General features: G+C 31.7%; 1 protein-coding gene across 5 annotated transcripts in view; it reads right to left on the bottom strand.

The window, feature by feature from the left end:
• LOC135127769 (heterogeneous nuclear ribonucleoprotein L) overlaps window positions 1-23,820 on the bottom strand; it is a 390,771-nt gene that overhangs the window by 30,846 nt on the left and 336,105 nt on the right. For all 5 annotated transcript variants that reach the window (XM_064054374.1, XM_064054376.1, XM_064054375.1 and 2 more), the window contains one exon: window positions 22,038-22,279. In XM_064054374.1, the coding sequence (XP_063910444.1) occupies window positions 22,038-22,279 (242 nt within the window). The remainder of the gene's footprint in view (window positions 1-22,037; window positions 22,280-23,820) is intronic.

Genomic DNA, 23,820 nt, shown 5'->3' with positions numbered 1-23,820 from the left:
CCGTGCCATACCAAATATAAACAAGTTAACAGAGTGTGTTTCGTAACATAATGCGTTCGAATCAAAGGTAGAGGCGCGCTATGGGTGATTAAAGTATGCCATATATAAGGAGCATTTGTTTGTTTTATGTTGATCTTATCTTGATTTTTCTATATAAAATTGCAAAAATTGAAAGCCAGATTCATGATTATATCATTCTATAGTCTATTAGAATCCTTATGCATAATTTCTAAAAGTATGGATTCTTGGTAAACAGGTGACACATTTACTCAAAAATGTTGTAAAAAAAATGTCTGAGTGTTTTTTTGTACTGAAAAATTTGGTTAAAATTTGCACAAAAAATTCTGCTATGCAGATGTCGACGTGCTGATTCCAAAAATATATGAAAAATTACGAAAAAATCCACAAAAATTTGGTATATAGGTTTCAGCGCCTGGATTCTAAAAATCTAGCATATTTATGGTTCCAGGGCAAGATTTTAGGAATATTCGGTTTGAAACTAAATTTTTGAAAAAAAATCCAAAAAAAAAAACTGACAAGGAAAGATTAGTGGGTCATTCAGGAAAAATGGTACGAGTAATAGAAGAAATGAGGCGGACAGTAACTTCTAGTGGTGGAAATCTACAAGACAATTTCTTTAGTTAGGGTTCAAATGTGGTCGAAAAATCTGAAATTTTCATTTCATGGATCTACTGAAAAATTTTGGTTTTAAAAAGGTTGCCTAAAAGTCCACAAAAAATTCTAGTAATATAAGTTTTTGCGTGCTGATTCCAAAAATATAGCATGTTTATGATCCTGAAGCAAAATTTTTGAAATACATATTCCATATATGAAATCCAATTTTGGAAAATAAAATCCAAAAAATTGTCATATTTAAATGGACGACTTCGGAAAAATAGTAGGAGGTATCCAAGAAATGAGGCCGAAACCAACTTCAAGAGGTCGAAATCCACACGAAAATGTTTTTAGTGAAGTTTCTAACGTTGCCGAACATTTCTGAAAATTTCGTGTATTGAAAAATTTTGGTTTTAGAAAAGTTGCCAAAAAATCCACCAAAAATTTTGTTATATAAGTAGGTTTCAACGTGCTTTTTCGAAAAATATACTCTGTTTACGGTCTCAGGGCGAAATTTTAGAAATATGCGGTTCGAAATTTAATTTATGAAAAATTCCAAAAAAATGTCATATTTCAATTAGTGATTCTAGAAAAATGGTAGGAGTTATCGAAGAAATGAGAACAAAGTAAGTTCTGAAGTCGAAATTCACAAGAAAATGTCTTTGGTTAAGTTTCAAAGGTGGTTGCAAAAATCCGAGATTTTTATTTTGTGTATTGAACAATTTTGGTTTTAAAAAAGTTGCCTAAAAATCCACAAAAAACTCTGGTATACAAGATTCGACGTGCTGATTTAAAAAATATAGCATGTTTGTGGTCCCGTCGCAAAATTTTTGAAATATTAGATTCGAAATTCAATTTTTGAAAAAATCAAAAAAAGTGTGATATTTCAATAGGCGATTCAGGAAAAATAGTGGAACTTATCGAAGAAATGGCACCCAAAATAGCTCCAGAAGTTGAAACCTTCAAGAAAAAATCTTTATTTGAGTTTCGAATGTTGTCGAAAAATCTGAAATTTTCAATACGTGGATCTACTGAAAAATTTTGGTTTAAATAAACTTGCCTAAAAGTTCACAAAAAATTCTAGTATTATAGGTTTCGGCTTGCTGATGCCAAAAATATAGCGCGTTTATGATCCTGGGGCAAAATTTTTGAAACACATTAGGTATGAAATTCAATTTTTGAAAAAAAAATTCCAAAAAACTGTCATATTTAAATGGGCAATTTCGGAAAAATAGTACGAGTTATCGAAGAAATAAAGCCGAAAACAACTTCTAGAGGTCGAAATCCACACGCAAATGTCTTTTTAGTAAGGTTTTGAATGTTGCCGAAAATTTTTGAAACTTTCGTGTATTAAAAAATTTTGGTTTTAGAAAAGTTGCCAAAAAATCCACCAAAATTTTGTTATACATATGTATAGGTTTTGACGTGCCTTTTCTTACAATCTACTCTGTTCACGGACCCAAGACAAAATTTTGGAAATATTCGATTCGAAATTTAATTTTTTGAAAAAATCCAAAAAATGTCATATTCAATAAGCGATTCTGGAAAAATGGTAGGAGTTATCGAAGAAATGAGGACAAAGTAAGTTCTGAAATCGAAATCCACAAGAAAATAAGTATCTTTAGTTAAGTTCCAAAGGTGGTTGCAAAAATCCGAGATTTTTATTTCGTGTATTGAAAAATTTTGGTTTCAAAAAAAGTTGCCTAAAAATCCCCAAAAAACTCTGATATACAAGATTCGGCGTACTGATTTCAAAAATATAGCGTGTTTGTGGTCCTGGGGCAAAAGTTTTGAAATATTAGGGTCGAAATTCAATTTTTGAAAGAAATCCAAAAAATGTCATATTTCGATAAGCGATTCTGGAAAAATGGTAAGAATTTATTAAACAAAATTAAGCCGAAAGTAATACTTGGAGGTCGAAATCGACAAGAAAAGTTCTTTAGTGAATGAAGTTTTGAATGTGATCGAAAAATTCCGAAATTTTCGTACGAAATATCGAAAAATTTTGGCTTTAAGAAAGTTAAATAAGAGAAAAAGAGAGAAAGAAAAAATCTTTAATCAAGTTTCGAATGTTGTCGAAAAATTTGAAATTTTCATTTCATGGATCTATTGAAAAATTTTGGTTTTAAAAAAGTTGCATAAAAGTTCACAAAAAATCTTGTATTATAGGTTTCGGCGTGCTGATTCCAAAAATATAGCGCATTTATGATTCTGGGGCAAAATTTTTAAAATACATATATTCGGCATAAAATTCAATTTTTGAAAAAAAAAAATACTGTCACATCTAAACGAGGCCCAAACCAACTTCAAGAGGTCTAAATCCACACGTTTTTATGTATTTAAAAATTTTGGTTTTAGAAAAGTGGCCAAGAAATCCACCAAAATTCGGTTGTATGGATTCCGACGTACTTTTTCGAAAAATATACTCTGTTTACGATTCCAAGACAAAATTTTAGAAATATTCGGTTCGAAATTCAATTTTTGAAAAAAAAACCAAAAAATATCAGATTTCAATTAGCGATTCTGGAAAAATGGTAGAAGTTATCGAAGAAATGAGAACAAAGCAACTTTTGAAGTCGAAATCCACAAAAAAATGCCTTTAGTTAAGTTTTAAAGGTGGTTGCAAAAATCCGAGATTTTTATTTCGTGTATTGAAAAATTTTGGTTTCAAAAAAAGTTGCCTAAAAATCCCCAAAAAACTCTGATATACAAGATTCGGCGTGCTGATTTCAAAAATATAGCGTGTTTGTGGTCCTGGGGCAAAACTTTTGAAATATTAGGGTCGAAATTCAATTTTTGAAAGAAATCCAAAAAATGTCATATATTTCGATAAGCGATTCTGGAAAAATGGTAAGAATTTATTAAACAAAATTAAGCCGAAAGTAACACTTGGAGGTCGAAATCGACAAGAAAAGTTCTTTAGTGAATGAAGTTTTGAATGTGATCGAAAAATTCCGAAATTTTCGTACGAAATATCGAAAAATTTTGGCTTTAAGAAAGTTAAATAAGAGAAAAAGAGAGAAAGAAAAAATCTTTAATCAAGTTTCGAATGTTGTCGAAAAATTTGAAATTTTCATTTCATGGATCTATTGAAAAATTTTGGTTTTAAAAAAGTTGCATAAAAGTTCACAAAAAATCTTGTATTATAGGTTTCGGCGTGCTGATTCCAAAAATATAGCGCATTTATGATCCTGGGGCAAAATTTTTAAAATACATATATTCGGCATAAAATTCAATTTTTGAAAAAAAAAATACTGTCAAATTTAAACGAGGCCCAAACCAACTTCTAGAGGTCTAAATCCACACGTTTTTATGTATTTAAAAATTTTGGTTTTAGAAAAGTGGCCAAGAAATCCACCAAAATTCGGTTGTATGGATTCCGACGTACTTTTTCGAAAAATATACTCTGTTTACGATTCCAAGACAAAATTTTAGAAATATTCGGTTCGAAATTCAATTTTTGAAAAAAAAACCGAAAAATATCAGATTTCAATTAGCGATTCTGGAAAAATGGTAGAAGTTATCGAAGAAATGAGAACAAAGCAACTTTTGAAGTCGAAATCCACAAAAAAATGCCTTTAGTTAAGTTTTAAAGGTGGTTGCAAAAATCCGAGATTTTTATTTCGTGTATTGAAAAATTTTGGTTTAACAAAAGTTGCCTAAAAATCCACAAAAAACTCTGGTATACAAGATTCGACGTGCTGATTCCAAAAATATAGCCCCTTTGTGGACCCGGTGCAAATTTTTTTAAATATTCGGCTCGAAATACAATTTTTGAAAAAAAAATCCAAAAAACTGTCATATTTAAATGAACGATTTCGGAAAAATAGTAGGAGTCATCGAAAAAATGAGAACAAAGTAACTTCTGAAGTCAAAATCCAATCTCTTTAATTAACAAGTTTCAAAGGTGGTTGCAAAAATCCCAAATTTTTATTTCATGCATTGAAAAATTTTGATTTTAAAAAAGTTGCCAAAAAACCCAACAAAAATTCTGGTATATAGGTTTCAACGTGCAAATGCCAAAAATATAGCATGCTTATGAATGGTTCTCAGACAATATTTCAGAAATATTCGGTTTGGATTCAATTTTTGAAAAAAAAAACTGTTTTTCAATAGGCGATTTTGAGAAAATAGTAGGGATTATCGAAGAAATGACGCCAACAATAACTTCTAGAAGTCGAAATTTACAACAAAAGTCTTTGGTTAAATTTCAAAAAATCAGAAATTTTTCAATTCGTGTACTGAAAAATTTTGGTTTTATAAAAATTACCTAAAAGTCCACAAAAAATTTTAGTATAGGTATAAGTTTCGGAGTGAGGATCCAAAAATATAGTGCGTTTATCATCCCGGGGCAAAATTTTTAAAATATTCGGTCTGTAATTCATTAAAAAAAAATCCAAAAAACTGTGATATTTAAATGGGCGATTCCGAAAAAATGGTAGGAATTATCGAAGAAATGAGGGCAAAACTAACTTCTACAGGTTGAAATCCATACAAAATGACTTTAGTCAAGTTTCGAATGGTGCCGAAAATTTCTGAAACTTAAGTGTATTTAAAAATATTGGTTTTAGAAAAGTTGTCAAAAATACACAAAAAATTTAGTGTTCGACGTGTTTTTTCGAAAAAATATAGTACTCTGTTTACAATACCGGGACAAAATTTTAGGAATATTCGGTTCGAAATAAAATTTTTGAAAAAAAAATCCGAAAAATGTCATATTTCAATAAAGGATTCTGGAAAAGTGGTAGGAGTTATCGAATAAATGAGGACAAAGTAACTTCTGAAGTCGCAATCTACAAGAAAATGACTTTGGTTAAGTTTAAAAGATGGTTGAAAAAATCCCAGATTTTTATTTCAGGTATTGAAAAATTTTGGTATTAAAAAAATTGGCTGAAAATCCACCAAAAATTCCGATATATAGGTTTCGACGTGCAAATTCCAAAAAAAATAGCATTCTCATGGATGGTCCTGAGACAATGTGTTAGAAATAGTCGGTTTGAATTCAATTTTTGAGAAAAAAACAAAAAAAACAAAAAAAACTGTTGTTCAATAGGCGATTTTGGGAAAATAGTACGAGTTATCGAAAAAATGACGCCAAAAATAACTTCTAGAAGTCGAAATTTACAAGAAAATGTCTTTGGTGAATTTCGAATCTTGTCAAAAAATTCAAAAATTTTTCAATTCTTGTATTGATAAATTTTGGTTTTATAAAAATTACATAAAAGTCCACAAAAAATTTTAGTATATAAGTTTCGGCGTGATGATTCAAAAATATAACTCGTTTATAATCTCGGGGCAACATTTTTAAAATATTCGGATTGAAATTCAATTTTTGAAAAAAAAAAAATCCAAAAAACTGTCATATTTAAATGGGCGAAAAATGGTAGGAGTTATCGAAGAAATGAAGCCGAAATATACTTCTACAGCAAAAAAAAAAAATGCACTAAAATTATGTTAAATATACTCTATCTACGGCCCCAGAGCAAAATTTTAGAAATATTCGGCTCGAAATTAAATTTTTGAAAATAAATCAAATAATGTCGAATTTCAATTATCGATTTTGGAAAAATAGTAGGAACTATCGAAGAAATGAGGACAAAGCAACTTCTGGAGTCGAAATCTACCAGAAAATGCCTTTTGTTAAGTTTCAAAGCTGGTTGCAAAAATCTCAAATTTTTCCTTCGTGTATTGAACAATTTTGGTTTTAGAAAAGTTGTATAAAAATCCCCAATAAATTTTGGTATAGGTTTCGACGTGCACATTTCAAAAATATAGCGGGTTTGTGGTCACAGAACAAAATTTTGAAAATTTTAGTTCCGAAATTCAATTTTTGAAAAAAAAAACCGCAAAAATGACATGGTTCAATAAGCGATTCTGGAAAAAATGTAGGAATTATTAAAGAAATTAGGCCGAATGTAACTTCTTAAGGTTGAAATTTACAAGAAAATTTGAATGAAGTGAATATTCCCCCAGCCCTTCAAAATAAAATTAACACCATTGTACATTACACTAAATTGTAGCTTCCTATTTCTTTCTTTGCGCAACGATTTAAATCATGATGACATAACAAACATGCGAATATTACTACCATGCAAACTCCAAACAAAGAGCAAAATTAATTATTCTATCTGATGAATACAACAGGAAATGTATGCATTTCATTACCAGTATTGTTTTTGTGGTTGCACGTTTATTTAATACCGATAATAAAAATCTAAATATTTATTGCTCATCCAACACCGGCTTAAGGTTATTTATGACACAAATAGTAAAAATGCACGTAAAGTAGAGCCTATTTAATAGTGAATGAACTATGATGAAAAATGTAATACTTAATGAGTATAACATTTTCAATCACTTTATTCTTCTGTAATCTTTAGTCACTGTCAAACATATCATTCCCGCTACAAGTTCAAAACTAAAAGCAAAATTTCGCGCCTTTTGACAAACACTGCACGCACCAACAAGCGATATTTCACACCGTACCCACGACCATCAACAACATAAAGTAATGGAATTATTAATATTTAAATTTTATGTTTGCCAACTCTGTGTTTCCGCTGCACTCAAAAGATTTATTTAAACCCCACATAATAAATTAAACCCAGCGAAATATTTTTACTGTAACTCTTTAAATGCAGGTGAGGTGGTTTATGACACGACGATATTTTATGAATATTTCGGAAGCCACAAATCAGCACATAAAAACCCAAACAACACTACAAGGTGGAGATAGAGCTGTAAATTACGGTTTATTGCTTATGAAGTCCTGACATTGCTGTAATACACGCTTTCACACAGTTTACTTACACTAATTGCGAAAACATGCACTGGTTTTGGCTGCGTCAAAACACAAAGTTGCTAGTTAAATTATGACAATTAATCTGGCGGGGCGTAAATTTTCAGAAGACACTTCGTACACAACCAAGAATTTGCTTAGGTATGCTAAGCATCTTTCGAGATTTTTCTTTTAATTTCGATCGTCAAAAAACTCATAAAGCTGCCACGATATAAATCAATCTTTAATTTTTAAATCCAATAAATATTACTTTACTTTTATGGGGAAGTTAAATCGGGATGAAGCAAGTTGTGCGTTTGAATTTTAATTTCGGTGTCTATTTTGGTCACGGTACCAAAGATCAAATGAATTGGTGTCAATTAAGTGTAATAACATTGGGCTAGATTTAGCCTTGATCTGTATTTATCATTTAATTAATAAAGAGCTAATAATAATAAGCTTTATTGGTTGTATAATTAGCATTGTTGGTTGATTAAAATTAATTATACATTTTATCAATCAAACCTCGGTATTATTTATTCCTGAAACCGCCAGTAATCAAACAACGAATAGGGGTTTATGTAGGTAGGTATGCAGCTGACTTTCAAGGTCACGAAATAATTTTTCTGAGCAGTTAACCGAGTGATATGTGACCTACAACTATTTTCCTGAATGTAACCCTGAAATTTACATAAACTTCACGCGTGGCACACGTCATGTCTGACAAAAGGGTGGTTGTTAGAGTTGGTTTAAATGCCACGAACAGGCTATAAAATTTAATTAGTATGCAAAAATAGTGTCATTCTAGATTTAATTAAGACGTGGAAAAATTACATTTCTATTAAAAAATCGATACGTGCGATAATAATAAAAATAGTAAGCGTACGTTAGCATTCCAAAAGTACATAAATTTTAAAAAATAAAACAGAGTGGACCAAAACAGCCAACATTATCCTAATAAAACATAGTAAAACTCCCACAAACACTAAAACCACTTGCGAAAAATAAATCCAATCTAAATTTACCAAGCAAAATATTTTGATTGGAAATGAGTGCCGATCATATTGTCAAGTTTAATCGCTCCAAATCCCTATTAAAACCTTTACGACATGACTCGTCCGGCAATAAAATTTTTCTCACTAACTCCGAATTCCATTTTTTCTTCTAATCAATTTAACGCACCAGTTGTACACACATCTCGCGATACAGCGAACTGCGACACTCCCATAAATCAATTACAACAAGTTTCTTCAATAAATTAATTGAATTACGGAAGCCCCCGCTACATTGTGCTATTCTCGTTGACACGTGATGAAAAGTAAACCATGAAGCTTTCATCTCTTAACTCGGTTTGTAAAACATCTCGACAATTAGCGACGATGCCGTTCAAAGCTACACAAACAATATTTTTCTACACGTTTTTAAGTATTTCTACGTTCCAAAAATAGTCCCACTGAGATTTTTATTCGCTTTATAAACATGCAACAAATAATAAGGACGACGCGAACGTGTTGAACGCTAAATTGAAGTCAAGTCGAGTTGAAAAGTTCGTTTCAGATTAAGATCGTTGTTATTTTAAATCTAATAAATTCGTTATAATTGAAAGTCGTTTGGCTAGTCCTCGCAACAGTTGTATTCTGTTAAATGCGTTACGCTTCCACATTTCACTTTCGGGACAAAAGATGAGGGTATTAAATTTTGCAAACGGAGCTGAAACTGTGTTTTTATTTCGTAATTTAAAGAAGGGATTTAGAAGGGAGCGGCATAGGCGGCGACTACGCAAAACCTTTCCGGGAAGTGGATGAAAATATTACGTTACACGGTTATGTGAAGTAGTAATGTAGAGTCGGTCCAAAGAACTTGGAATAAAGGCGACAAATATAGACATGCCATTAAAAAAAGTTTTTTTTGAATTGAAGTTATATTTATTTCTCTACCAAGTAAAAAAGAGGATGTAACTGCAAAAATACTCGATTGTGTCAAGGATTTTGGTTTCTCGCAACTTATAATGCTGCAATGTAAAAAAATGTCCCTGGAAATGTGTTTTTAATGCATTTTGAAGACATTGGATTATCAAAGTTACAGTTAATTTTAATTTCGTAATACGTTAATTCTACAACATAATGTTCACGAAGCTGAATTATCCAGGAGATGCTTTAAACGTTGGAATTCTAAATCCTGTTACACCACTTAAACGTAAATCACGTAATCCAGTTTTGTTAATAGAGCGTTTATTTGTGAAGACATCAGTATGTGATAAAAGCAAAGTTTAATGAAAAGTTGTCCCTTTTTTTAATGTTAAATACTATAATTCGGAGAAGATATAACTTAATTACTACTCAAATTACCGTCATTTTTACAATGGCGATAGTAAATCCGTTTTCCTGGTCAAGACCTTCTCCTACTTTAAGAGTAACAAACAAGAATTATTTCAATAGGGCACGTGACCTACCTAATTGTGCAATGTGTTATGACTTGCATTTATTAAATTATATGGCGTATGAAATAAAATAATTACAATTAAATACAAGAAATGAAAATAATTTTATTTACATCTGAAAATTTTATTATGTTCTTTTATTATTATTATTAAATTAACACAAAAAAACGACGATTTTTGAAATTTAGCCAAAGATATTTTCTTAGAAGTTTTCTAGAAGTTGGTTCCGGACTGAAATATTGCAACTTTTTGGTTAAAAAAAATTCAAACCGAATATTTTTAAATCTTGCATGGGAAGCATAAAAAAACCAAAATTTTTTGGCAACTTTTTCAGAAGTAAAATTTTCCATACCATCCCTTATGAAAATTTCGGATATTCTACGACAATTTTCGAAATTTAACGAAAGACGTTACAATTCTTACAGATTTCGACCTCCCCTGCTTAATTTCGACTTCATTTCTTCCATAGCTTCCGCTATTTTTGTTGCAATTTTTTAGACTATAAAAAATATTTTCAAGCCGGATAATTTTAAGACTTCCATCGAAAGCACAAATACGCTGTTTTTAGAATCAGCACGGCGAAATCTATGTACCAGAATTTTTTGTGGATTTATAAGCAACTTTTCTAAAACCACAATTTTCGTCTGTCTGTCTGGCCGGGTTTTAAATTGTATAAAATAATATGTTCCTACACGTCTAGTTTATGAATCCGTTTTGAGTTTTACCGAGACATCCAGATTTAAAAAAAAAAAAATCAAAATTGTATTTCAACGTTCTAGAATTTAATTTTGAAACTGCAAAAGCGATTACTCTGAAATCTTGTAGATATTTTAATCTTTGTTTTTTTTTTAATATATGGAGTTTTCTTTTAACAACAGGATTGTTAATGTGACTAGGAATGAAAAACTCATCACAATTGAGATCTTGGCGGGTGGGCGGGGTTTAGTCTTTGTTTTCGTTTTTTTTTTAATATATAGAGTTTTATTTTAACAACAGGATTGTTAATATGTTGTCAGTTTCTTGTTGGAAAAAAAGACTTCCTTTATTAAGAAAAAATGGACAAGATATAAGCCCCGCCCACCCACCCCTTCTCAATTCTGATGAATGTTTTATTCATCGTGAGCTGAAGGGTGGAGCTTACTTGCAAAATCCTCATTTTTCTACAAGAAATTACCAAATGAAACTCCGCCCATCGGTCTGACTAGGAATGAAAAACTCATCACAATTGAGATCTGGGAGGGTGGGCGGGTTTAGTCTTTGTTTTTGTTTTTTTTTTTAATATATAGAGTTTTCTTTTAACAACAGGATTGTTAATATGTTGTCAATTTCTTGTTGGGAAAAAAGACTTCCTTATTAAGAAAAAATTGACAAGATATAAGCCCCGCCCACCCACCCCTTCTCAATTCTGATGAATGTTTTATTCATCGTGAGCTGAAGGGTGGAGCTTACTTGCAAAATCCTCATTTTTCTACAAGAAATTACCAAATGAAACTCCGCCCATCGGTCTGACTAGGAATGAAAAACTCATCACAATTGAGATCTGGGCGGGTGGGCGGGGTTTAGTCTTTGTTTTTGTTTTTTTTTAATATATAGAGTTTCCTTTTAACAACAGGATGGTTAATATGTTGTCAGTTTCTTGTTGGGAAAAAGACTTCCTTTATTAAGAAAAAATGGACAAGATATAAGCCCCGCCCACCCACCCTTTCTCAATTCTGATGAATGTTTTATCCATCGTGAGCTGAAGGGTGGAGCTTACTTGCAAAATCCTCATTTTTCTACAAGGAATTACCAAATGAAACTCCGCCCATCGGTCTGACTAGGAATGAAAAACTCATCACAATTGAGATCTGGGCGAGTGGGCGGGGTTTAGTCTTTGTTTTTGTTTTTATTTTTTAATATATAGAGTTTTCTTTTAACAACAGGATTGTTAATATGTTGTCAGTTTCTTGTTGGGAAAAAAGACTTCCTTTATTAAGAAAAAATGGACAAGATATAAGCCCCGCCCACACACCCCTTCTCAATTCTGATGAATGTTTTATGCATCGTGAGCTGAAGGGTGGAGCTTACTTGCAAAATCCTCATTTTTCTACAATAAATTACCAAATGAAACTCCGCCCATCGGTCTGACTACGAATGAAAAACTCATCACAATTGAGATCTGGGCGGGTGGGCGGGGTTTAGTCTTTGTTTTTTTTTTTTTTAATATATAGAGTTTTCTTTTAACAAGATAGTTAATATGGTTACAATTTCTTGTTGGGAAAAAAGACTTCGTATATTAACTGAAGAAATGTTCTTGTCCATTGTAACCCCTAGAAGTTACTTTCGGGATTATTTCTCCAATATCTCATTTTTCCAGAATCGACTATTGAAATGACATTTTTTGGATCTGACGTAAATTTGGCGCTAATATCTTGGACCGATTGTTCTTAAATTATATGTATATGTATGCAGATGGTAAAACACCAACCAAGATTTGTCAAATCATGTCTAGCGACGGTGTGATGACGTCACCTCAAAATTTTGCTTAGTAAATTTTATTTGTATTTAAAAAAGTCAAAATAGTGTAACAGTATTTTACAATCTCACTTTAAAACCGAATACTTAGAAATCTTGCAAACGTTTTAAGATTATCGTAATATGAAAAAAAAGTTTAAGTTGTTTACATAATACTAATTGTGAAGACATCACGTTTCAACATTTAAAAATCACTTTGATAGTGGTTGGTTGTGAGACATTGCATAATTATGTCATAAACATACAACGTGAGTCTTAACAAAGAAATGAATGGAAAATTGAGAATAATCGAAGCGTTTGGAATTGAGACAAGCTGCAGATACATATTCGGTTCATTCTTGCAAACAGTAGCAAGATTTGGGGCTAATAAACACAATTACTGATTGGATTCATTGTCATGTGTTGTAGCGATATTGTGTAAATCTGTACGTTCAATTTCGGAGGCAAAAATTCAACCAGTAATCATATTTTATTTATGATAATAGATATTTAACAACTATCGAAGCCTGCTCTGTTGATTTTATATTTTCCAGACATTGAACAAAAAGAGTTAAAAGGGTTTCGGTTATTTATAAGATTCAAAGAGCTTTCGAGAAGCGATGAAATGAAGTGAACCGGAACAAATACATAGACAGAACAGTAGAATTATTAAAGTTGTTTTTGTGAATTGTTTTAAGTCGACGATCGGGAGTAGTTCGCGGAGCAAGTAGAATAATGTAAAATTTAATAGATAGTGCAGCAAAATGGGTTCTGGGAATTTGCTAGACAGCTTGAATTACTTTATTCGATCTGAGATATAAAACAAGTCTTATAACGTAGGTACTGTAAAATTTTTAATGAGCGACTAGCAAATTGAATCAGAGAGCAACATTTCAAAGACCATTAGAGATAACGTGGTGATGTATGAATGTCATGTGAAAATTTTTTGTGTTGTTTTTCCGTCCAGTTTAATCTGAATTCAAATAAAATGTTGTTTATTTTGCGGCGGATTAACAATATAGCCCATATTATTTACTCCATTGTTTCGTGCTTTCGTTTCAGGCAATTTCGATGCTTTCAACCGCAATATAGACAGACTGTATATTGTGTATTTCATAAAGCCACAGTTCACTGTGTTGAAACGAAACTGTTACTTTAGTTGACATTTCCCCGTTTAAAAAAGGAACTTGCGGAATTTAATTAACAATTAAAATTTTTGGCCGAAGCTTTCGTTCTTTGTTACTAACAAAGAATTTTCCGACGCTCTGTAAACAAAGTTCGATTTCCGTGTGAAAAAATCCACCATCATTGTGTACACCGAAGCAGCTGCTACGGCAACAAAATTAACGACTCCCAGTCTATTTTTATTATGCCTCTTCCACGCTTCGTACTTTGTGTGTCTTTTTCAGCCAGTTCCTCTATTTTAATCAAAGGACGAACTCTGCATTTCAAATTTAATATCACGAGACGCACAAAACAAACCGCATTCAAATTACACTGCAACATATCGCGCCACAACTTGATAATTTCCCCGTCGTTAAAATTCCAAATTAAGCGGCGCTATATTTGGTTCGTGCGAGGCGAGACAGACGCACTTTTTTCCCATTTGCATCAGAAAAGACCGCAAAAAATACAAATGGCGCTAAGTGCTCGTTCAAAAGCTCCAACCCGACCATATCGCACGAACGCGAGCTTTTGACCATTACCGCCAATGCGTTTAATCTAATTCGGGGGCCCTTTATCGAACGCGAAAAATTCAATTTTCCGCAGGAACGCCTCGCGCGTATGAATAATACAGAAACACGTGGATTTACAGGCGACCGAAGCACCGGTTCTTGTGTCTGCGGAAGATTTTTGTTCCGGGACGCTTAATTTTTGATGAGTCTGCGAGGCTCCGTTCCTAAATAAACTCGAAGCTCATCTGCAAGATAAATTCCTTAAATCGAATTTAACCACCACTTGCACATGTAAATAGCGTTTTTCCAATTTGGGCTTTTCCTAATTTAATCGCTTTGTTCTCGGCGCGTATTTGCGGCGTTTTTTCAATTTGTGTCGGCGATGGCGGAGAGACCAATTAGATTTTTTTAATGTGTAATCTTTTGTCGAATCATGAAGGGCGCCTATAGAGCGTGAAATGAAAAATAGAGTGAGGGAGGGCCAGAGGTGGAGTTGTTATTTTTTATTAATTTGAGTGGGAAAAAGCGCAAACAAAAATTACTAGTTTTTTCTAGTTCAAACTCAAAAAGCTCTATAATTAACTAGCATGAGCTTTTTAGAATTTAGGATAAAAAAATGTCGAAAATTGTATGTTGCAAGTGTTTATAACACAAAAGTACTCAAAACTTCAGAATGGAGATATTTTGTAGGTGTGGTTTAAAGTGTTACAATAAATATAGATTGATAATACACGCCATAAAGTTGGTAACATTTTTACGATGACATGTAATAAAAAAATGATATACGACGACTTTAGGAGAATTAAAAGCTTCCTGTGGATTTATTATGTAGCCCTGATTTTGTTCTTTTTTTTATTGCAATATTTTTTACTTCTACTTGTCTAGAAAGCTTTCACGTTGCCATAATTTATTCTGAAAAAAAAAAAACAAAAAATTGGTCTAAAGAGTTTAGCCAGTACTTCCCTCGCTGTTGGAAACGTGACGACTGCATGCCTATTGTGTTTTTTTTCGCAGTAGATTTCATATATTTTTTTTTGAGTTACCCGGTATATGCAAATTCAAAAAATATGAATGGAATGATAAATTACAAGTACAGACTCATCATATTTTGTATATTCTAGATAGGATTTATTCGGCAAAGTTTTGAGCTGACGTTAACAAGTTTTTGGAGGGGATAACCAACTATATTCTGACTAAAGATTTATGATGCTCTTTATAACCTTAAAATATCTGCAAGATTTCAAAGCATTCGGTTTTGTAGTTCTTGATTAACTCAATAAAATATATTCACGCATTCATTAATTTTTTGGAGTCACCCTGTATATAGAAATCCAAAAAATATGAATGGAGTGATAGATCACAAGTACGGACTCATCATATTTTGTACATTTTAGATATGATTTATTCCACAAACTTTTGAGCTGACGTCATCAAGTTTTTGGAGGGGATAAGCAAATATTTTTTGAGTAAAGATTTATGATGCTCTTTATAGCCTTAAAACATCTGCAAGATTTCAGAGCATTCGGTTTTGTAGTTCCTGATTAAATCAATAAAATATATTTACGCATTCATTAATTTTTTTGAGTCACCCTGTATATGCAAATCCAAAAAATATGAATGGAGTGATAGATCACAAGTACAGACTCATCATATTTTGTACATTTTAGATATGATTTATTCCACGAACTTTTAAGCTGACGTCATCAAGTTTTTGGAGGGGATAAGTAAATATTTTTTGACTAAAGATTTATGATGCTTTTTATAGCCTTAAAACATCTGCAACATTTCAAAGCATTCTGGTTAGCAGATTAAAAATTAAATTTCAAAATATTGTTTTATAATTTTGATTTTTTTTCCAAAAATCTGGACGTTTCGGGTGAAAAGTCGATTCAGAGTTGTAAACTACATGTGTAGGACTATGTTATTTTATACAATTGAAAACCCATTTACTATGTACAATTTTGAAGTGACGTCATCGCATTAGTGGTGGGGATGATTAGACAAATTTTGGTTAGCGTTTTACCATCTACATGATATTCTTAATATAAGTACAAAATTTCACAACAATCGGTCGAGTACTTTCGGAGATTATCTGTCTAATAAAAATCCGGGACAACAGACGGACAGACGGACAGACGGACGGACAGACGGACAGACGGACGGACAGACGGACAGACGGACAGACGGACAGACAGACGGAAATGGGAGACCTATTTCTTCGTCTTCTAGGGGTCATGAAAGATCGAGAAAACGTAAAAGTAGAGAGTCGACCGACGGACTCGATTACAATACTTCCTTTGCTTACGCTCGGGAAGTAAAAATTATTTTGTCAATGTCAATTTGAAATTGAAACATTCAAGTTAAAAAATTGATACATCGAAAAATCAGAAAACTTGAAAAATCAAAAAATTGAAAAACCGAAAAATCTAAAAGTGAGAAGTCGAAAAATCGAAAGATCAAGAAATAGAAATATCTAAAATTTAAAAAAACGAAAAATTAAAATTTCCAAAAATTGAAAAATAGGGAAATCAAATCATCCAAAAATCGAAAAATTCCAAAATTAAAAAATTCTAAAACTGAAACATCGAAAAATTGAAAAATGTAGAAATCAAAAAATCGAAAAATCAAAGAATCCCCTAACCGAGAAATTGAGAAAAGGAAAAGTCGGAAATTTAGAAACGCTAAAAATTGAAGTCTTGAAAAATCGAAAAATTTCAAGGATCGAAAAACTGAAATCGTAGAACAGAAATATCCGAAAATTCGAAAAATCGAAAATTTGAAAAATCGACACATTGAAAAATCCTCAAACTAAATGTCGAAAAATTGAAAAACCGAAAAATCTAAAAGCGAGAAGTCGAAAATTAGAAAGATATAGATATCGAAACATCAAAATAGTGAAATAACTTTTAAAAATTCGAAAAATTGGAAATTGAAAACTGAAGTACTAAAAAACCGAAAAATCGAGAAGGTGAAATATCTAAAATTTAAAAAAAAAAACGAAAAATTGAATCGAGAAATCAAAACATCAAAAAATCGAAAAATTCAAACGTTGAAAAATCTAAAAATTTCGGGGATTGAAAAACTGAAATCGTAGAACAGAAATATCCGAAAATTCGAAAAATCGAAAATTTGAAAAATTGACACATTGAAAAATCCTGAAACTAAAATGTCGAAAAATTGAAAAACCGAAAAATCTAAAAGCGAGAGGTCGAAAATTCGAAAAATATAGATATCGAAACATCAAAATAGTGAAACAACTTTTAAAAATTCGAAAAATTGGAAATTGAAAACTGAAGCACTAAAAAACCGAAAAATCGAGAAGGTGAAATATCTAAAATTAAAAAAAAAAAACGAAAAATTGAATCGAGAAATCAAAACATCAAAAAATCGAAAAATTCAAACACTGAAAAATCGAAAAATTTGAAGAATCGAAAAACTGAAATCGTAAAATTGAAATATCGGAAAAATAAAAGTTCGAAAAATCGAGAATTTGAAGAATCGACACATTGAAAAATCCTCAAATTAAAATGTCGAAAAATTGAAAAACCGAAAAATCTAAAAGCGAGAAGTCGAAAATTCGAAAGATATAGATATCGAAACATCAAAATAGTGAAATAACTTTTAAAAATTCGAAAAATTGGAAATTGAAAACTGAAGTACTAAAAAACCGAAAAATCGAGAAGGTGAAATATCTAAAATTAAAAAAAAAAACGAAAAATTGAATCGAGAAATCAAAACATCAAAAAATCGAAAAATTCAAACATTGAAAAATCTAAAAATTTCAAGGATCGAAAAACTGAAATCGTAGAACAGAAATATCCGAAAATTCGAAAAACCGAAAATTTGAAAAATTGACACATTGAAAAATCCTGAAACTAAAATGTCGAAAAATTGAAAAACCGAAAAATCTAAAAGCGAGAGGTCGAAAATTCGAAAAATATAGATATCGAAACATCAAAATAGTGAAACAACCTTTAAAAATTCGAAAAATTGGAAATTGAAAACTGAAGCACTAAAAAACCGAAAAATCGAGAAGGTGAAATATCTAAAATTAAAAAAAAAACGAAAAATTGAATCGAGAAATCAAAACATCAAAAAATCGAAAAATTCAAACACTGAAAAATCGAAAAATTTGAAGAATCGAAAAACTGAAATCGTAAAATTGAAATATCGGAAAAATAAAAGTTCGAAAAATCGAGAATTTGAAGAATCGACACATTGAAAAATCCTCAAACTAAAATGTCGAAAAATTGAAAAACCGAAAAATCTAAAAGCGAAAAGTCGAAAATTCGAAAGATATAGATATCGAAACATCAAAATAGTGAAATAACTTTTAAAAATTCGAAAAATTGGAAATTGTAAACTGAAGTACTAAAAAACCGAAAAATCGAGGTGAAATATCTAAAATTAAAAAAAAAAAAACTAAAAATTGAATCGAGAAATCAAAAAATCGAAAAATTCAAACACTGAAAAATCGAAAAATTTGAAGAATCGAAAAACTGAAATCGTAACTAAAATATCGGAAAAATAAAAGTTCGACAAATCGAGAATTTGAAGAATCGGCAAATTGAAAAATCCTCAAATTAAAGTGTCGTAAAATTGAGAAATCGAAAAATGTATAAGCAAGAAGTCCTAAAATCGAAAGATAGAGATGTCGAAACATCAAAAAAATTAAAAATCTAACATTTAAAAATTCGAAAAATTGAAAATTGAAAACTGAAGTAGGTACCTACTAATAAACCGAAAAATCGAGAAATCAAAACATCAACAAATCGAAATTTTGAAAAATGTTAAAACCGGAAAGATCGACAGCCTGGGAAATAGAAAAACTGAGACATCGAAAAGAAAATGAAAAAATCGAAAAATCAAAGAATCGATTATAGCAAAATTGTGAAAAGAAAAAATCGAAAATTTCGAAACACCAAAAATTTATTCGGCAAAAGAAAGCCATGTGTTTTTTAAGGTTTTCCCATTTTACAGCAATTAAAATAAATCAATAAAATGGAGAAAGGAGGTGGGCGGGGCGAAGTTTAGTTTTTTCTACAGTCTTATGATCAAACAGAAGTCCCGCCCACCCGCCCCCACTTCGTTCTAGTCACTACTTTTAATACTGTTCAGTTTTTCCTTAGCAGGTACTAATCCCGCCCACCCACCCTCTATTTTCTCAGAAAGTGTGATTTGCCAAAATCAAGTACTAGGTCATGATGTTCCTAATATACTCGTACATACAGAATTTGACAACAATCGGTCCAGTACTTTCGGAGATTATCTGCCTAATAAAAATCGACATACGATAGGGGTCACGAAACGTCGAGAAAACATGAAAGTAGTCATTGGCCGAATGGAACGTACTACAATACTTCCTTAGTTTACGCTCAGGAGGTGAAAATCTAAAATATAGGTTTTTTGATATTGATACATATTGAATAAAAAATGCAACGAAAAAGGCGGATAAATGACGGAAAAAAGGCGATAATTAGGAGAAGAAAAAAATGCTACAAAAAAAAGACAAAATGTCCATAAAAAAGACTGTTAAAAAAAGAGGATAAAAAATTCAACAAAAAAAGGACCTACAAAAAGTGACAACAAAAAAGACGTTAAAAACCAAAAAAACACAAAAATATATATAAAATTATAAGTTGTCAAAAAATGTTCCAAAAATGCTACAACGCGACAAAAACTATAGATGACAAAAACAGTTGACTGCAAAAATGACCAAAAGAAAACAAAAAAAAAGCTACAAAAAGCGACAAAATTCACAAAAAAAAAAAATAAAACAAGTAGGCTAACTTACGCTCAGGAAATAAAAATATATTGTGTTCAACAATTTTCTTACACTTATCGAAAAACTGGTAATTTTTTCTTCCTGAGCGAAAACTAAGGAATCAGAGTCCATTCGACGAATCGGTGATTCGATGTTTTCTGGACAGTTTATAATTCCTAGGTCTCCCATTTCCGTTTATCGGTCTGTCAATTTTTATTAGGTAAATAATCTCAAAACTACTGGATCGATTGTTGTCAGATTTTATATATATCCCTACCAACAATAAAATGACATCATCTCCAAAATTTTAATAGTAAATATTATTGTGGCCCTGTACTTGTGATTTATTAATTAGTGTTGAGTTTTTACCCTAAATATGCAAATGTTTGGGAAAAAATCAAAATTGAATTGCAAATTTTTGAAAGTAATATCTTAGACATACTAAATAGTTTAGTCAAAATTTACTCCTTTTGACCCCCCCCCCCCATCATGACGTTCCCAAATTTAATTTTTTTTATTTTCAAATTTTCAATTCTTTTATTCTTCAATTTTTCGATTTTTTTTCATTTTTTTATTGATTTTCGAATTTTCGATGTTCGAATTCTAAATCTGTTTATTTTTCGATTTTTCGATTTTTTAGTTTTTTGATTCAATTTTCCCGAAGATTCTTTCGATTTTTCGAATTTCCGAAATTTAGATTTGTAGATTTTCAATATTTTGATTTTTCGATTTTTTCATTCTTCAATTTTCTTTTTACTTTTTGATTTCTCGATTTTTCAGTTTTCCGATTTTTGACTTTCAAGTTTCATCAATTTTTTTTAGATTTAGATTAGTTCTTACGAAGTTACCTGGTTCAAAAACGCATCTAACTAGAGAATACTGTGATGAGTATGTTTTTAAAAATTTTCAAATCAGAAATGGTCTACTGTATTTCTCTACGATTATTTAAATAAGTTTTGTCACTGAGCCATTAAAGTGTACGTCTAATTTCTCAAATCTTGGGTCTTTCCCCAGTTCTTTTAAAGCAAAGAAAAAATGTTCTCTTCATAGCTTTGAAACTCGGAAGGACGGAAACACCTAGTGCCTAATTTAATGTTTTTTATCTATTAAATTTAGTAATCTTTACAACTGTCGAACCGATTACTTCGAAATTTGATTGGCAAAACGCTGACCACACTTTGTGTATTCATCAGTATATACAGTAGAACATAAAATTCATCTTCATCTGTGTTTTTAAAAATCTTACTTATAATTTTAATCACAAAAATTTTGAAGTAATATCGTAAAATAAATTTTGTTTAATATTCTACGAAATATTTACGTAACAATTTTACCATTTCAAAACAATTTCAAAGCATGACAGGAATTGGAAATTTGTGTTTCTATATTTTACGAGCTGTGAATGGCGAAAAAATAATCCAATTAATTCATCAAAATTATACTAATTCTAATTTTCTCCCGAAATTTCTACGAATAATTACCTTGTACGCCGAACTCGATTTACAGATTTAATCTTGAAAAATTCTATCAGCGTCCCTATATAAATCTATGGCTTCAAAACTCAATGATAAATTTTGCATAGCAGACGACTCTATCTTTCCCGTGTTTTTAATATTAAAAAGTAATCAAGTTCGAAACGGAAACAGCGTGCCCAACTTTCGTCACTGTTTTCCGCACAAAGCCCATGTAAGTTTTCAATAAACGTTTATTCATCTTTCCATATCGGGCGCCTCTAAAATTGAAATAGATCGCGACGATGTCTCCTAGAAATTTAATATAACTACATTTACAACTTTATGCCGAAAAAATGCACCGAAAGCTCCGACTCGCATCACAGCAGAGCTTTATGATACCTACACATGCGACACCACCAGCCGTATATAATAAAAGCGCTCCTCATTTTCCATCTGCGACTATAATCTCCCCGATTTAATGAAACTCGCAATCTCCACCCATCAATCAAGCAACTATCACATCCTCCCATTAAAAAAAAAAAAGCAATAACATCTCCAACTCCCAGACAACGTCCACCCCGAAACGTTTAATTCGGCTTAACCCGCGTAACACGAGCATGTAAATACATCCCTCCAATCCGCCCTCCCGCATTTCTCGAGTTTCTCTTCGGCAAACTTTCGACCCCCCGGAAAGATTGATACGACACGAAGAGGGCGAGAAGCAATCTTTATATAATAAACCCTCCTTTATCACGTAACGCCGTCTTATATTTTGTGAATGGAAGAGCACTTCTTGCCAGGATGATGAAACACTAACCCGAGCAACGTTTCCATACAAGCACATGAGATTAAAGAGTTTGTCCGCGTTGGTGCGAAGGGGGTCCAGCCCGTACACCATGAGGACGGCTCCGGGTTGCTGGAAGTGGGTGTTCCGCTGGTCCCGGTACTCGGCGGTCACTGGCGGCGCGCTTTTCCGGTACGTCTCGGTGCCGAAGGGCTCGCCGTAGCCGGGGCCGGCGCACATTTCGTCGTACCGCTGCTGCTCGCTGGGGTATGGGTCTGGAAAGAAAAGCACAAGGTCAGCAGAATAAAACAGCGGGTTAGGAACAAAGGTTCTATGAATTAGATCAGATCGAGTTTCGTTGCATTTCTCCAAAGTCGTTAATTTAAGTGTTTTAAGCACTTTGTTGTTTTATTTTAACGTCATTCCAAGTCCCATACAGGATAAAGTGCCGTTTTTGCAAGCCCAATAATTCAGTCTTATCTCCATGCGGTTCCCAGAACTGAAACGAATGCCCCTCCTGATAATTTTATCGCTTTAATTTAGAGATGTAATTAACAATTTTTTAGCCGAGAGTGGAATGAGCCGAACCGAACGGTCCTGATTGTGATAAACAAACCTCCAGTTCTGGTCCGAATAATACAGAAAATTCTGATTTCGTTCTATGTTAAATTATTTTTAATTATCTGTAAAAAAAACTAAAAGACCTGCTAAATCTCACTTTTTTACATTAATTAATAAAATTGAGTCAATGTTCTTTTATCAACCGGAGTAAATACACGGATCATTAAAAAGAAGAAAAGAATCGACCATAGGTAGAAAAGTGTATTATTTTGTCCATTTTGAATTCAATTTACTCAGCAATATTGCAGATAACGTCATCAAATTTTGGGGGAGGAAAAACACAAAAAAAAACAAATTACAGTTTATCCAGAAACTACACAATCGATTTTTAGGAAATTCTGCATACGCTTTGAGGTTATTGTGACTAGAATTTATTTGCTAATCTCCAAAAACTTGGCACCATCGTTCTACAGATTGGCAAATATTACTTGTTTGGATTACATTGGATGTCCAAACATAATGAATATATAATTCAATTTTTCGAAAACAGGTCTGTTTAAATGTTTGTGTGGTTTCTTTCTCGTTTTTATTTTACCGCAACAATTAAATCGTCAACCTCTTTATTATTTATTTCATAATCATTGTTGTTTGTTGTCCATTTGCGATTACTTTTTCCTATATCAAAAAAGTATTGTGTTTGTGGTCTTTTACGAGAATTCTAAATACGACGAGAAGGAATAAATCGAGTACATACAGTATAGTAGAATTGTTTTAATTTTGGCAACATGTTGAGCTTCAGATTGCTCTTACCTAGTGCTGCACGACAAGGGGTGTTATTTATGCCTCTGGTTTTTACTTTACAGCGATTATCACACAACAAAAATCGTAGAATCGAATTTTATAATTTTTTTAAAGAGCTGGATTTCTACGCTTCGACCAATTTTTTACTGATCAAAATAAGAACCCCATTTTCTAGAAAATGTGAGAATTTCCACGTTTTTATTTAATTATGATCAAATAAGAATAATGATTAACGTATTTAAAACATTTTATTCCATTATGGCTTAATTAAGAATTTTATTTTTATTCAAATTAAACAAATTTCTAGGTTCGATGTATAAACATAAACAAACGATTTTTTTTTAGAAAAAAATGATTATCAATTTATATAAAATACTCCCCCTAAAAGATGAAGAATATTTTTCCAAAGTTTTTTTTTGAAAATTAGGTACATGTATATTGTTACGAAATAAAC

The sequence above is a fragment of the Zophobas morio genome, unplaced genomic scaffold (assembly GCF_036711695.1).
Source record: "Zophobas morio isolate AGI-343-1 ecotype UQ-CSIRO unplaced genomic scaffold, CSIRO_AGI_Zmor_V1 ptg000012l, whole genome shotgun sequence".
NCBI classification, from domain to species: Eukaryota; Metazoa; Arthropoda; class Insecta; order Coleoptera; family Tenebrionidae; genus Zophobas; species Zophobas morio.
The sequence above is the reverse complement of the archived record's forward strand: the minus strand, read 5'-3'. Positions and strand labels throughout refer to the sequence as shown.